This window comes from Arachis duranensis, chromosome 2 (assembly GCF_000817695.3).
Source record: "Arachis duranensis cultivar V14167 chromosome 2, aradu.V14167.gnm2.J7QH, whole genome shotgun sequence".
In the NCBI taxonomy this organism is placed as follows: domain Eukaryota; kingdom Viridiplantae; phylum Streptophyta; class Magnoliopsida; order Fabales; family Fabaceae; genus Arachis; species Arachis duranensis.
The window spans coordinates 32471940-32487969 of NC_029773.3; the positions used below are offsets into that span (position 1 = coordinate 32471940).

General features: G+C 31.6%; 1 protein-coding gene across 5 annotated transcripts in view; it reads right to left on the bottom strand.

The window, feature by feature from the left end:
• Window positions 1–4652, bottom strand: part of LOC107474177 (uncharacterized) — a 5152-nt gene extending 500 nt beyond the window's left edge. For 3 of the 5 annotated variants that reach the window (XM_016093781.3, XM_016093783.3, XM_016093780.3), the window contains exons 1-4: window positions 4281–4652; window positions 3431–3509; window positions 3247–3334; window positions 494–617 (exon numbers count right to left, since the gene is read on the bottom strand). In XM_016093781.3, coding sequence (XP_015949267.1) covers window positions 527–617; window positions 3247–3334; window positions 3431–3509; window positions 4281–4598 — 576 coding nt within the window. In that variant the 5' untranslated portion in view covers window positions 4599–4652 and the 3' untranslated portion in view covers window positions 494–526. Of the gene's footprint in view, window positions 101–160; window positions 618–3246; window positions 3335–3430; window positions 3510–4280 lie in introns of those variants that run through there. The other 2 variants (XM_052256839.1, XM_016093779.3) reach the window with 2 other exon arrangements.
• Between the last annotated feature and the right edge of the window lie 11378 nt (window positions 4653–16030).

A 16030-nucleotide genomic window follows, 5' to 3' on the forward strand; every position in this document is an offset into this window, starting at 1 on the left:
ATCAAGATTCTGTTAAGTGCATAATTCACTTCACAAAGAGAAGCGTCGAGCATCTCCTTGTAAGCTATATGCAGAAACAGACACTGAAGCAACATGAACCCTAAAACATTGAAATCTCAAAATCGTTAAATGAAGACGGACCATATATATGCAAAATAGATTCATGACAGATACATACATAAACTCATCTCAAATAAGGGAGCATTTCCACCCCATGTCCAATCCATAACAATAATAATTTGGCCAGTAGAAATAGTACCTGACACATGTCATATTTGTGCCTATGGGTGTCTATATTCTATAAGACATGCAAACATGCCATCCCATTGACATATCCACATTTTCTAGTGATAAGTATTTACAACTCATACTATACTGGCTTAATGCACTTTTGGGGAGCCAAATCTTATGTCTACATGCCATATCTCTAATGTTGTTAGCATTTCACAAACTGAAACATAGAAGAGAACTAAGGTAAAGAAAAAGAAATGACCTTTAGCAATGGAGTTTTAGGGGGCCAAAAGATCTAACTAGGAGTGCTCCAAATTGAGTTGTTGAAATTGTGAAGCTCCTTTGAATTGGGACCATAAATAGCCTTAATTGTATCCCTGCAGCAACTACAAAATGAAAGAGGAAAGGAGTAGAATGTAAGGAACACATTCAATATATTTCTATCATGGGAAACTTTCTTTAACTCTAAGGGATGTTTGGTTCAGAGGTAAAAATGCAGTAAAAACTTTCATTGCTGAGTTTGATGTGAAACTACACATGGAGCTCATCCGTGAAAAGTTCCACCCACTTTTACCTCCTAACTAAACATATCCTAAATGGTTTTACATATTAAATTCTGATTGTTTCTGGAAAAATAAATTTTGGGGCATTGTAGAGGAATATGAATTCTGTTTTAGCAAACCCCAACATCATACGGTTAGCATTGTGCACCAAATAAATAAAGGAAAAAATTGACAAATATTACAACAGCAAACTTTCACAGAATCTCGCTTTCCAGCTAGAGCAAAACTATTCTTCAAATTGATGAAAAAGAACCTCCACAAACTATACCCAACCTCAAAGCAAATCTTGAACCACAGCTTCCCAAATGCAGCTTAAAGTAAAGAGATAGATGATAAATCCATAATTTATGATAATTTTTTAATTGAAAAGAGTGAAATTATCAACTTAACTTGTACTTATTACTTAAAAATATATGCTTTTATGAATTTTCTCCTAATTATGCTTAATTGATTGAAATAAGCTTTTAAGGCCTTTAGAATCATCAAATTAATTTCATTTTTTTTCATTTGATGCTTTGATATGTTTGTTTAAATTGTTTAAGATTTAAGAAGCAAAAATGGTTTGGAAAGATGGAAGAAAAGTATGCAAATGTGGAGATTTCATAAAGAAATGAATAACTGGCAAAGCTGTAGAGATGTGTATGCTAGACGTGCGTGTGTACACACGACTCATTTAAAATAGCACGTGACTCGCGATTTGGGGGCCGTTTTGGCCCATTTCAGACAATTTTTGAGTCATATTAAAAAGCAAGCCTTGAGGAGGATCACACACATTCACATACACTTTTTTTTCTACTTTTTAGGGTTTTAGAACCTTGAATTCTAAAGAGAGAAGTTGGAACTTCTCTCTAGAATTCAAGGGTTTTTTTATGAATTTCTCTCTTATTTTTAGGTTTTAGTTAGTTTAATTGTAGTTCTTAGTTTATAATTTCTTGTTTTTCTACTCTAATGTCTTAGAATTTCTCGTTACTTCTTCTATTTTTGTTATTTTACGTCCTTCAACCCTTGTTGAATTTTCAATTCTATTTAATGAATTTGATGTTTTATGCTTTATTTTTTCTTACTTAGGATGTTGTTGCTTTCTTGAATTGAGCAGTTGTAATTTTTATTATTCTTGCAATTTATGATATTTTATTTTTATGCACACCAAATGTTCGATAAATGTTTAGATTAGTTATGGAGTTAATTTTTCTTTCTCTTGACTTGGGATTATGAAATTAGGTGACCTTGAATCATTAATGTCTAAGTTGATTGATAATGTAGAGATATTAATTAATCTTGTTTTCGCTAACGCTAATTTTTTACTAATTCAATTAGTTAGTTAGGACTTATGGATTAAGGTTAATTAAGCCTAATTAACTTTCCTCAATTTGTAGAGATTGACGAATTAGGTTTGTTCTTTGTAATTATCATGTTGTGGTTAGTGCCAAGAATAGTGATCTTTAACCCTCAACCCTTGCCAAGATCGTTTTACCATTTGAATTTACTTTCTTCTACTAGTTAATTGTCCTAATTGTTCTTCGTTTAAATTCTCGACATTTACTCATTGCTTGCTCTTTTAATTTCTTACTATTAAAATTGTTGTCAATTGCAAATAAACCTCCGATCCTCATAGCCAATGATTGAGCACTACATTGCGATTCCTAAGGATAACGACTCGGGATTAAACTCCAGTTATTATTTTGAATTGTATCATTTTAAACTAAACTTTGAGAGTGTTGAATTCCAGTTTAGAGCAAAAACGAACTTGAGCTTTTAAACTTGTGAATTTTCTAAATCGGTCTTTAGCATTCGTCAATAGATATTCAAAGTGCAAACCACTTGCAAATTTTCAAGGATCCAAAATGTTGGTTCAAATAGAAAGCACCAAAAATTTCAAACAAAAATGGATTAGATGACACTATAGGATCATGTCGTAAAGTATGTACATGGTTAGACCATCTAAATTTAGATTTTATCAATGATTTTGCCTTTAGCGTTTCGTAGTCTCTTGCTACCTCTAGCAATTAGGCAATTTTCCATCTGATCTACTATTCTTTCTAAGACTTCTATAAGCCTTCTCCACAAAAGATCAAATTATTTGATACAAGGTTCTACCATCTTTTTCACAATAGGTGCTATGCCAACTTTCTTTTTAGTTGATTTATTTCTATTCTGATCTAGTCTAGTCCATCGACCCACCGACACAATATTCTCATCTTCGCAACAATGAACTCATAAAAATTTCCCATTACCCTGCTTTCGACCAGATCAAGTGTTGTGCAAATGTATGTGTACTTCAAACCTATATATATGGTAAAACTTAAGAAAATTTTAGAAGTATTATGACAACAAAGCGGGGGAAATGTTTTTAGGAAACATTTTCAGCAGAATAACATTTCCTCATCTCTTGATCTTCTTGAAATTAAACAGACCCTTAAAATTAAAAACTGGAGTGAGAAATCTAGCATACCTGCAGGCCTCCTTGTTGAATTTCTTCTCGCTAATTCCATACAAAGAATCAAATATCTCTGGCTCTACACGACAAAAATATGGGCGCTCTGCAGAAACAAAATGGAAAATGTAACAAGTTAGGCCTCGAAGCTAACAAAAAACCCAAGACGAAATTCAACTACCAAACTGAGACGGACAATCACCAGAATATATAGAGCATTTCCTAGTAATCTTCTCATAGTGTATGCACCATCCATCTGGACCTATTAAGCTCTTGTAGTGCTGAAATTCATTACAGCAAATCAAGCATGAAGGAAATGACAATAACAAAGATAAATGGATCATTTCGTAAACATACCACGAAACGTCCCAGGCTCATTTTAGGCAATTCATTGGTCCCTAAGTTTATTATACAATTATTACTGACAATGCCTAAGCAAAAGGCAGAACTGCCAGAAAAGGTGAACTAAGGAATAAGAATGAAAGGAATAACATAAACTCCAATCAATAACACTATCACATCCTACGTTATAATTACCAAACAATAAAACATATTTATATTCTTTCCCGTTTTATATTTTAATTGTGGATTCATGTAAGAATGTTTTCTGCATACATATTTTCTCATTATAACAGAAGTGTTTGACTTAACTATCTACTATCACAAAAATAAATAAATAAATATATAAATAGAATACGGTGCAAATATATGATTGATGCACGAATGCTAACGCTTACCAGAGAAGGTAAGGAGTCCTTATATTCTAAAGTCTAAATCCCAACTCTCAACCCTAAATTCCAATTCTTAACTCTAAACCCTGAAACTATAAACCTTAAACCCTAAATACTAAATTCTAAACTAGAAATATGAGCTATTGACATAAAATATAATAAACAGAGATAACAAAGAATGTACCACTCCTTACTTTGTAAAGAGCGGGATGAACCCATTGGATGGCAGCGTAGAACTCGGTCCTAGCAATTAAACTGAAGTCTTTTTTTTTTTCTTTTAAATGAATCAGAAAGAACAAAAGAGCAAAATGGAGAGGAAACCTCAACATGTGAAGGGTCAGTGAAAATTTCTTCAGGGGAAGGGAAAGAAGGCCCCTTCTCAAGCTTACAGCAAGCGCCACACCCCTCCACGCAACGCCACCGTGCTTCCTTCTTCTCGCTCGCCCCGAAACCGGCGTTGCTGTAGCTGCTGCTGCTGCTGCTGCTCTGCCTTTGCTCGCTGTCAGTCTTAACCGTAGCTTTCTGCCGCGGACGACGCGCCGCCGCGGAGGTTATGGTGGATAACTGGCGCGAACGATGACAGGTCGGCGAAGTCGCTGTGGGCAGAGGAAATGGCAGCGATAGAGTGGCGGAAGACATGATAAGGCAAATTGTAACTTCTTTTCTGTTCAGTTGTGTGGGGGCTGTTTTATTGTTGGGGAGCTTAATTGCTTATTAGTTTTTACTTATTAAATTGGTTCGTATATGCTGCCCATAATAAAATATATTTTTTAAATTTTTTAATAATTGTTAAATAATTTTTATTTATCTATTATATTTATTAATAATCAAGAATAAAACCAATAACAAATTAGATTTTTCATTAATCGTAATAAATATTTTTGCAATTATAATGAATTAGAATTTTATCTTTGATCCATTACACCCATAAATGCTTGTGAAATCGTGTTTCTTGAAAATTCAATACAACACAATTGATTGAATTTCTGGGTTTTTCAAAATTCAATAGATTGGAATTGTTACACAATTGATTGAATTTTGCATGTGAGTTTTTTCTAATTCAAACGATTATTCTTGTTACCCAATCGATTGAAGTCATCAAAGTAAGGACAATTTACACAAATAAAATGAGAAACTTTTATGCAAATACAACATTGTGAAACTGCAGACGAAAATGCAACAATCCCAATTTTATGTAATCCGCGGCACCCTAACGCGGATTCCAAATACACGTAATCCGCTATACCTTGTTGCGGATTACATTGAGAACCTGACTTCACATAAATCGCTACACTCTATACCGGTTTATGACCAAATGTGTACAAAGCATAATCCACTACACCCTGTAGCGGATTATGAGGAGAGTGGCTCAGGATAAAAAAAACCAGGAATATCTGTGTAATAGTAACAACTCATAATGCAAAATACACGAATTAATACAAAATGTAATCGTCATAAGTAATAACTCGTACAAAAATAATAGCCACCAGCATTAACACAGGAGTGGATCCTCTCTAGTGAGAAAAAAACTTGATAGTATCCAGTGTCTAATCTAACCCTTCATTCTTTTCTCTTTCTTATTTAATTTTGGTCCTACTTATAGAATTAAAGGTCAAAGATCACACTTTATTCTCTCAAGTGGATTTTCCACTGTAGAGGATCCATTTCCCATTAACACTAACACAAAATAAATTAACTACATATGTCATACAAATATAACTGTCACAAGTCGTTAAAACTAACAGAAAATAAATAAGTCGTAATTCATACAATGATAACGGTCGGAACTAACACAATGGGCGCTACTACTGGTCACCATCATCATCATGATCACCCCCGAATGGACCAGGTAGGTGCGAGCCTGTACCGCATTGAGTCGGACGCCTCACTCTGGTCGCTCGCCGATCTCCGGGTGGAGCATTCTGTAGCCCAACTCCAAATGCAGATGGCGGTGTCCTCCCCATGCCAAATCAAGTGTTGTACGGGCTGCCTACGGGCTCATTCAGGTCAACTGAGAGTTGGGGGTCAGGAACCTGGGACGGCACACCTGCTGGCTGTGGCCTGTACTCCGGAGGCTCGGACGGACCGCCTGGAATCGGACTTTGGTACTGATAAACGTCATCACCTCGTATGATCTCAGCGAAATCCGCATATAACTATGGTCTAGCCAGCTAATCGTCCAAATCCATGGTTAAAGTAGTGGTAGCAAGATCAGCAAACATCTGTGTGCTACACTCATGCAGTACCTGGGAGCTAGATACGTGAGTAAAAGGTGTACCACCCATCTAGCCTCCGCAGTACCACCAACCTGAGTGTTAGTAGGGTGACCACAGGACGATCCAGCCTCGTCATCATGGTGGACAGAAGGTGCTCGTCCAGCACGAGCAGCCCGTCGTCTAGCACTACATCGATGAAGGCGATGATCTGCCTGGCTTCCGTCATCACCACCAAGCTGCTCCTCCTGCATCATGTCATCGAGCCAGCACCACTCGCAATCAGTGGCATGTGTACCAATGCGTCGTCTCCGCTCCACACGTCTGTTATCGGGCATATCTGACGCTGCTACTCTAATGGGCGCTGCAATGACCCTTTGAGTACAGCATCGTCCGGAACCTCAACTGGCCTGGGATCTGCGAATGCAATTCTCGGTGATAGAATCCTATGTGCAACACAATACCACCAGTCCAGGTACTCAATGGATGGACCAGGATCAGCCACTCTCTGGGTACTCAACACAAAGTGAACTCGCTCGTCCCAATGCTGATGCCATGTCCTATAGTAAGTGGGGAACCAACTATCAACACTCCTGCCGTCCTTACTATGAAGATACTCTATGTTCAGGGCCGACTCAGGCAGATGCTGTACGCCCCCTAGCTGTGGGAAGACCCTATCTACCTGATGCCACTCTCCTCATAATCCGCTACAGGGTGTAGCGGATTATGCTTTGTGCACATTTGGTCATAAACTGCTACAGAGAGTAGCGGTTTATGTGAAGTCAGGTTCTCAATGTAATCCACGACAGGATGTAGCAGATTACGTGTATTTGGAATCCGCATTAGGGTATCTCGGATTACATTCAATTGGGATTGTTACATTTTCGTCTGCAGTTTCACAATGTTGTATTTGCGTAAAGGTTTCTTTCACTCATTTTATTTATGTAAATTGCCCTCAAAGCAATATGGGTTTTTCCAATTCAATCAATTGGTTGTATTACCTAATCGATTTAAGTCTTCAAAGCGATATGAATTTTCACAATTCAATCCATTGGTTATGTTACTCAATTGATTGAATTGTGCACTACGTTATATATTACGTCATTTTAAATTTTTCCGCTTGTGTTTATAAATTATTATTTTATTATTCATCTATCTTATCTTTAAAATTTTATTTTCAATTTTTAAGTTTTTATTTTGATTTAGATACTCTAATATTATATATTTCTTTAATATTAAAATTATAAATTGGTAAATAATCTATCATCAATTATTCAATCCTACACTTAGAATCGTTTATCAATCTCCTTGATTATTAAATTTTTCATTGTTTTTGTTCATCGTTTATCCATCTACTTAATATTCAATTTTTTTCATTGTTTACCCATCTCTTTAATATCCAATATTTGCAGTTGATTATGCGATAATCATAGTTGCAGCAATCGGCATAGATCCAATCAATTTCTTCATTATAGTGTTCAGAAAACAATCCATTGTTTTGATTAAAGAATCGAGGTTAGTCAATAGAATCTCTAATGTTGCAATTTTTTGTTTCGATTCTTTATTCATAAAATTGACCGTGTAATGAAAAAATATTTTTTTATCTTTTAGTAATTTACATATATTGAAGAATATTAGAAAGTAAATAAAATTTATTATTTTTTATTATTAATTAGCTAATAATATTTAAAAGTGTGGAATTAAAATGTATTATTGGATTGTTATACTAAAAGAATTTATATAGTTTATATTTTTTTGTCATTGTGAGTCCCGCTATAATGAACGCTCAACGTTTTGAGGGTATTTATATAGCTTATATTCCATGGTAAATCGAATTAGATGAATTCGATTTATGGAATTAGTTGAGCGTTATAGCAAATCAAATCAATGACCATTTTTTCAAATCTCTAAATCGAAGCAACTAGCTACGAATTATATCATGGGTACTTTGAGAACAAAAACGTTTAATAAAAAATATTTTGGGATCAACTTAAAATATTACTCAAAATTATATATTTTAAATGTTAAATATTTAACTACCAACTCTAGCAATTCAAATACTTCCATTGGATACGTTTATTTGTGCTTCTTGAAAAAAAAAATAAAAAACACCACCAATCGATTGGCTAACACAACCAATCAATTAAATTGTGAAAATCTATATTGCTTGGATAACTTCAATCGATTAGGTAACAAGAATAATCGATTGAATTAGAAAAAAATTCACATGCCTTGCAAAATTCAATTGATTATGTTGTATGTCCAATCGATTGAATTTTCAAAAAAATATAATTTCACCTAAGATTGCAAAAATATTTATTACAAATTTACCATTAATAAAATATCAAAAAAAAAAAGAACAACAAAACAAAAAAAGGAGAATTAAAAAAACAAAAATTAAAAAAACAAAAAAATATTCTTGAATTACAAATATATCGGATTGGCCGATTCTACCGAAAAACTGATGAATCGATAGCGGTTGAAAATCTAGACCGTTTGCACAATCAAATTATTTAAAACTGGCCAAAACTAGCTGATTCGCTACAAACCATAAACTGACTAGTCCAACAGTACTCTCAATATTCTAGCATTTGAATATTAAAAAATTCTACAGGTCTTCAGTGCCTTTTTTAGTTTCACTAAAAGTTCACAAAAAAAAGTTTGAACTCATGTCCTCTACCTACACACCATGTCATACCATTAGTTTGTTTGTTCTCTTGTCATTTTATGTGCTATTATATTTATTTAATTTAATTTTAATTTTATATTCACTTTTTTAATTTATAATTCTTTAAGATTTATATAATTATTAAAATAAGTATTAAATATTTTAATATTTATATTTACATATTAAAATGTCAGCAAAAATATTTATTTTAAATTTTTTTGAGTATTGAATTAAGTAGTAGGTCTTTTTGAAGATTTCAACTTAAAACTAATTAGTAAGAACATATAAGTATCACCCTTAAATTTTACGGAAAAATTAATAGAGAGACATAACATGTCCATCATTTATTATTGTAGAGGACAAAATTGATATTTTATTTTTTTTCAATGGCTAATTAATCTGAAGTCGAAAATTTTAAGGACCTAATTGCCATTTTACTCAATTTTTACTATTTTTTATTTACGTAGGATCGATTTTATTAGTTCAATCAGTAATTTATCGATTTAATCAATAAACTAATGAACCAATAACTTGATTGGTTTGATCACCGGTTCAATTTTGACAACTATCATTATTAGCCTCTCATCTTTATCTTTATTTTTATAGTAATACAAATGGGGAGCTCATCTGCTGACGTGGCGCTCATACGTCAAGTCCGAGAGTTTATTTGCTTAGGTGTCGTCACTAGAAATTTTTAGATTTATATTTATAAATTATAAATTATAAATTATTATTTGCTTAAATTGTTATTTTTAAATTTTAAATTATTTATTTGGGTTGTTATACTTAGGTTGTTATTTTTTAAATTTTAAATTATTTTATTTAGGTTGTTATTTTTAAATTATAAATTATTTTATTTAGGTTGTTATTTTTTAAATTTTAGATTGTTGTACTTAGGTTGTTATTTTTAAAATTTTAAATTGTTTTACTTAAGTTGTTATTTTTTAAATTTTAACACTATTTTTTAAAATTTGTTGATTCTTTTTAACACTATTTTTTAAATTTTTGTAGATTTTTTTCAAAAATTGCAGCTATATACGTAAATTTAAATATATTTACGATAAAGTCAATCAAATTTAAAAAATTTTAGCTATGAGTCAACTATAAAAATATAAGTTATGAGATATGTGTAGCACCACAATTTAAAGTACATCAAACTCTTTCTTTACATACATCCAAAATTTAAAATTTCTCTACTTTTTCCAGTTGTTGGTATTCACAAAATCGCAGAAATCAAACCTACAATCGACAATTTGTGTATACATATACGAGTGATACGGTTAAGGTGACTACCAAGTTACGAAAATTCTTCATTGCCACACTCAATTGAGATGGTTTGGCTCGATGAAGACGTGAGCTTTCTACTAATATTTTAAATTTATATTATTTATATTTTAAATTTGTTTGTTTATCCCCATCTAATTGTTCTTTGATTTTTGTTTTTCAATTCTAGAGAGAAAAAATATATGCCTCGGTTAAGAGGGCTCTTGTGTCTCGATTCGTAAATTTGCTAAAGGAAGGAATATCTTACCAAATAAGATATTTTGGTGTTGGACTCAATGAGGGTAACTTCAAGAGTACACATTATGGGTATGTGGTTAATTTAAACCAACGTGATGTGCACAGACTTCTAGAATCGTCAAGTATCCCATGATATGGATTTAATTTTATGAGTTTTGACACTCTCAATGCTCTGAGTACGATTACACCTACTTAGAAAAAGTATAATTTATTTATAAATTTATTTATTTATTGATAATTTCGGCGGAGTTTTGTTTTTAACAAACTTATTGATAACAATTTTTTTAAACCATTTCAGATGTTGTTGGATATCTTGCTAGACTTGGGAGTGAAAGAATTCTTGAAAAATAAAGACGATAAATCTACCAAGTACACTGTTATTGAATTAGAGATTGATGATGGGTAATCATATATTTATTTTTATAAATCTAAAAATTTTAATATTCTCATCTTTTTAAATTGTTATTTTAACTTATTTTGTTATGAATATTTATATTAATATTATTAGTAGGTAACAAACATTTTTTATTCAAGGGCAACGTTTTGAAAAAAAGGCAACATTTTTGAAAAAAAAGGCAACGTTTTTTTATTAATAGTATTTAAATTTTTTGAAAAATCAGTTCAGATTATTCTGAAAAAAAAAAGTATTTAAATCTTTTTTCAAAAAAAAAAATTTTAATAGAAAGCATTCTCTTTTATTAGTAATTATTTTTTTAGTTGTAATTATTTTTTGTTTATTTTGTTATAAAAAATATATTTAACATTAAACATTTTATTTAACATAGAAAAATAATGGAGTGTGCACTTTTTGGCAACTATGCACATGAATTAAATGCTTTTTTGGGATCCGGCAATAAAGATGGAGCTGTTGTCGTCTTACAATTTGTTAGAGTGAAGTTATATAATGGTAATATTTATCCATAATTATGTGAATTTTTATGTGAGCTTTTAGTATTTTTTATGTGAGTTTTTACTCATTTTGTATTAAATTAAATTTTTTCAGAAAAAATTATTTTACAGAATTCCATGTATGACCCAAAGATATTCTTCAATCTTGAAGAAGCAAATGTCATCTAATTTAAAAATAGTTGGGTATATATATTTTTTTAATTCTTTAATTTAATATTATATGTGTTATCTAACGTAATTTTTTTTCGCTTTATTTATCTAGCTTTGTAAGATTTGAAGAACCTAGGAAGAATATCGGCAGAATTCCAAATGAGGCTGCATTCTTAAAAATTTATTAAGGCAAAACCATTGAACAGTTAAGAGAATTAGATACGGTAATTTTTTTGTAAAAAAGTTGAGGAAAAAATTAATTTAAATATGTTGTACATTGATTATTTTTGTTTATTCATCTTATTTATTTAGATATATATTTTAAATTTAAAAACTCACCAAATTCAGAACTGTGTAGAGATACTTGATCCACTCCTATTGGTAAGTTCTAACCAATATTTATTTCTAAAAACATTAGTGAAGATATTTTTATTGTTAATTTTTATATTATTTATTATTAATATATTATGTAATACCCTACAAAAAGGAGATCTATCGAATACACCTACACTTTTGCTCAACCTAATTAATAAGATATTCCTCTTCATCGTTCAAGTTCAAATATCTGATAATCCATATTTTTACCTTCTTATAAAGTTAAGAAGATGACTGATAATGTGGACCTCATAAATAAATTCAAAAAGGCTCACCCTATTCAAATTGTGAGTACAGTTATAAGTGTACTTTCTATTAAAAATCGGTTTATTTTTCTCTTCCTTGGTTATTAGTAGTATCTAATTTATAAATAATAAATAATAATTAATTATAATTTTAGAATGTTGAATGTACCGGTGGTTTGCTTCCAACTTCGAAGGCATCCTCAATCATTGAAGGAAAAAAAGTAAAAGGTGCTAAGGTGTTTAATCAAAAAATGAATTTTTGTTTGTTTGTTTTCTCAAAGTTAGATCTTTATTTTATTAAAAAAATATTATTGAGATAAAATCAAAGGTGAGAAGGAAGTCTTTAATTTAATGTAACATTTTGTACAAAATTTGTTGCTTGAATTCTCCAATGAAGTTGCAGACAATGATGAATTCGAAGTGTTGGAAAATGCTATTACACCAACCAAGCAACAATCCTCGAAGTTGGAAGATTCAAAGGTGGAAGGAGATACCTTAACTTGCAAGAAGATCAAGATTGAGAATGAAACTTGAGAATTTGGATGCACATGTTTTAGAATCCCTTTTAGAGTATATCTAATAGAATAATGCCAAGCATATGTTTGTTTTGGTGGAAACATTGTCTTTTCTTGAGTTGTTATTTTTCTTTTGGGTTTTTTGGATTTTTATGTTTGGAATTTAGAATTTTTTTAAATATAAATTGAAGTTATTTGGTTATTACTTATGGTTTTAATTTTAATTCGATTCACACTGTTAATATTCTGTTAATTTCTAATTTAGTATTTAACTACTGTTAAACTCATGCGATGCACGGGCTTATATTTAAATTTGACATGTTAAATCGAAAATAATATTTTATAATCATAAATTTTTCGAGTTTAGTATAACACTATCATCGTCATTATATAATAAACGTAATGAATATGTTGTTTTATCTTTATTCAAAGTAAAATATAAATGGAAGAGTTTGAAGTCTATAATATTCTTGAACCATAAGGAGGGAGACATAAAATAAAAACATATATAACTGTAATAATAGCATGTCAATTTTACACCCAACTTTATATCAAAAGGCTAATAAAAAATTATCGACAACCTAATATCTTACTAACTTTTTTAGAAAAGTAATTGGCATATGATGTTGTGCTCTCTGTTACACATTTCATCTCAAATATGAAAACAGAGCTATAGATAAATTAGTTATATCTACAGTAAATATTTGTACACTTGTGTAAATCATAACATGCTATTAAAATGAAAATAATATTATTCTTACCTAAATATTATTAAAATATTATCTGAACACGACATTTGTTATTGATGACTTTGGATTGCCATCTTCGTCTAGAATAAAAACCATGAGGCCACTGCAACTCTGATGAGCGGATAATTTATACGCTTTTTAGCATTATTTTTAAATAGTTTTTAGTATGTTTTATTCACTTTTTATTATATTTTTATTAGTTTTTATGCAAAATTCACATTTTTGGACTTTAATATGAGTTTGTGTATTTTTCTGTGATTTTAGGTATTTTCTGGCTGAAATTGAGGGACCCGAGCAAAAATCTGATTCAGAGGCTGAAAAAGGACTATAGATGCTAATGGATTCTGACCCTCCTGCACGCGAAATAGATTTTCTAGAGCTACCGAAGCCCAATTGGCGCGCTCTCAATTGCGTTGGAAAGTAGACATCTTGGGCTTTCCAGTAATGTATAATAGTATATACTTTGCTCGAGTTGAGATCACGAAAACTGGCATTTAACGCTAATTTTCTACCATATTCTGGCGTTTAACGCCAGAACTGGCATAAAAGTTGGAGTTAAACGCCCAAACTGGCACCAAAGCTGGCATTTAATTCCAGAAATAGCCTATGCACGTGAAAGCTTCAATGCTCAGCCCAAACACACACCAAGTGGGCCCTGGAAGTGGATTTCTGCACTATCTATCTTAGTTTACTCATTTTCTGTAAACTTAGGTTACTAGTTTAGTATAAAAACTACTTTTAGTGATTCATTTGGCACCTCATGACATTTTACATCTGAATTTGTATCTTCTATGACATGAGTCTCTAACCTCCATGGTTGGGGGTGAAGAGCTCTGCTGTGTCCCGATGGATTAATGCAATTATTTCTGTTTTCTATTCAATCACGCTTGTTCTATTCTAAGATATTCACTCGCACTTAAACATGATGAATGTGATGATCCGTGACACTTATCACCATTCTCAACCTATGAACGCGTGCCTGATAACCACTTCTGTTCTACATTAGATTGATTGTTTATCTCTTGGGTCCCTGGTTCACGAGTTTGACTGCCTCTCTTGACAACAGAGCGTTCAATCCGTGAGACCAGAGTCTTCGTGGTATAAGCTAGAATCAATTGGCAGTATTCTTGAGATCCGGAAAGTCTAAATATTGTCTGTGGTATTTCGAGTAGGATCTGGGATGGGATGACTGTGAAGAGCTTTAAACTCACGAATGTTGGGCGTAGTGACAGACGCAAAAAGATCATTGGATCCTATTACAGCACAAGTGAGAACCGACAGATGATTAGCCATGTACATGGACCTTTTTCAGTGAAAGGACGGATGGTAGCCATTGACAACGGTGATCCACCAACATACAACTTGCCATGGAAGAAGCCTTGCGTGCGTGAAGAATAAGACAGTAGGAAAGCAGAAATTCAGAAGCAGAACATCTCCAAAACTCCAACCTATTCTCCATTACTGCGTAACAAGTATTTATTTCATGTTCTTTTATTTTTCGCAATCAAAACTAAGAACCATTATTGATATCCTGACTAAGAGTTACAAGATAACCATAGCTGCTTCAAGCCAACAATCTCCGTGGGATCGACCCTTACTCACGTAAGGTATTACTTGGACGACCTAGTGCACTTGCTGGTTAGTTGTGCGGAATTACAAAATTGTGATTGTAATTTTTGTGCACCAAGTTTTTGGTGCCGTTGCCGGGGATTGTTCGAGTTTGGACAACTGACGGTTCATCTTGTTGCTTAGATTAGGAATAATTTATTTTTGTTGGTTTAGAGTCACTAGAATTGCATCTTCTATTTTCGTTTCAAAAATCTTTCAAAAATATTATTTTTCTTTATTAATTTTTAATTTTTCTTTGAGTCTTTTGTTTGAGTTTAGTTTCATATTTTAAGTTTGGTATCAATTGCATTCTTTATTTTTATTTTCCTTTAAATTTTTGAATTTCATGTTCCTATTTGTTTTTCATTTTTTCAAATTTGTGTTCATTGTTCTTTCTTGATCTTCAAGTTGTTCTTGTTTAATTTTCTTGTTTGATCTTTAGTTTTTCTTGTTCTGTATTTTTTCTTGTTTTTCTTGTGTGTTTTCAAATTATCAGTATTCAAAAAAAAATTTATATATCAAATACTTTTTTTCAAAAACACATTAACTTTATAGCTCAGTTGGCTAGAGCGTTGTGCTTATGTTCTTGGTAATTGGGTATCTTCCTTTTAAAACTTTTTCAAAAATAATTTTTCTTTGATTAAATCTTGTGTCAAACTTTTAAATTTGGTGTTCTCTTGTTATTTTACTTTAATTTTCGACAATTTATTTTTAGTTTTCTAAAAATTTTAAGCTTGGTGTTCTTTTTATGTTCTTGAGTCTTTGAATTTTGTTCTTGTTGTTCTTGTGAGTTTTCAAGGTGTTCTTGAGTCTTCTTTGTGTTTTGATCTTAAAAATTTTTAAGTTTGGTGTTCCTTAGTGTTTTCCCTCCAAATTTTTCGAAAACAAGGAGTGTTAGATCTAAAAATTTTAAGTGTTGTGTCTTTTGTGTGTTTTTCTCTTTCCTCATAAAATTCAAAAATAAAAAATATCCTTTCCTTTAATTGCTCATAATTTTTGAATTCGTTGATTTGGTCAAAATTTTTAGAATCATATCTTTTTCAAAATCTTATCTTATATTTTCTGATCTCAAATTTTAAAATCATACATTTTTCAAATCTTTTATTTTATTTTATTTT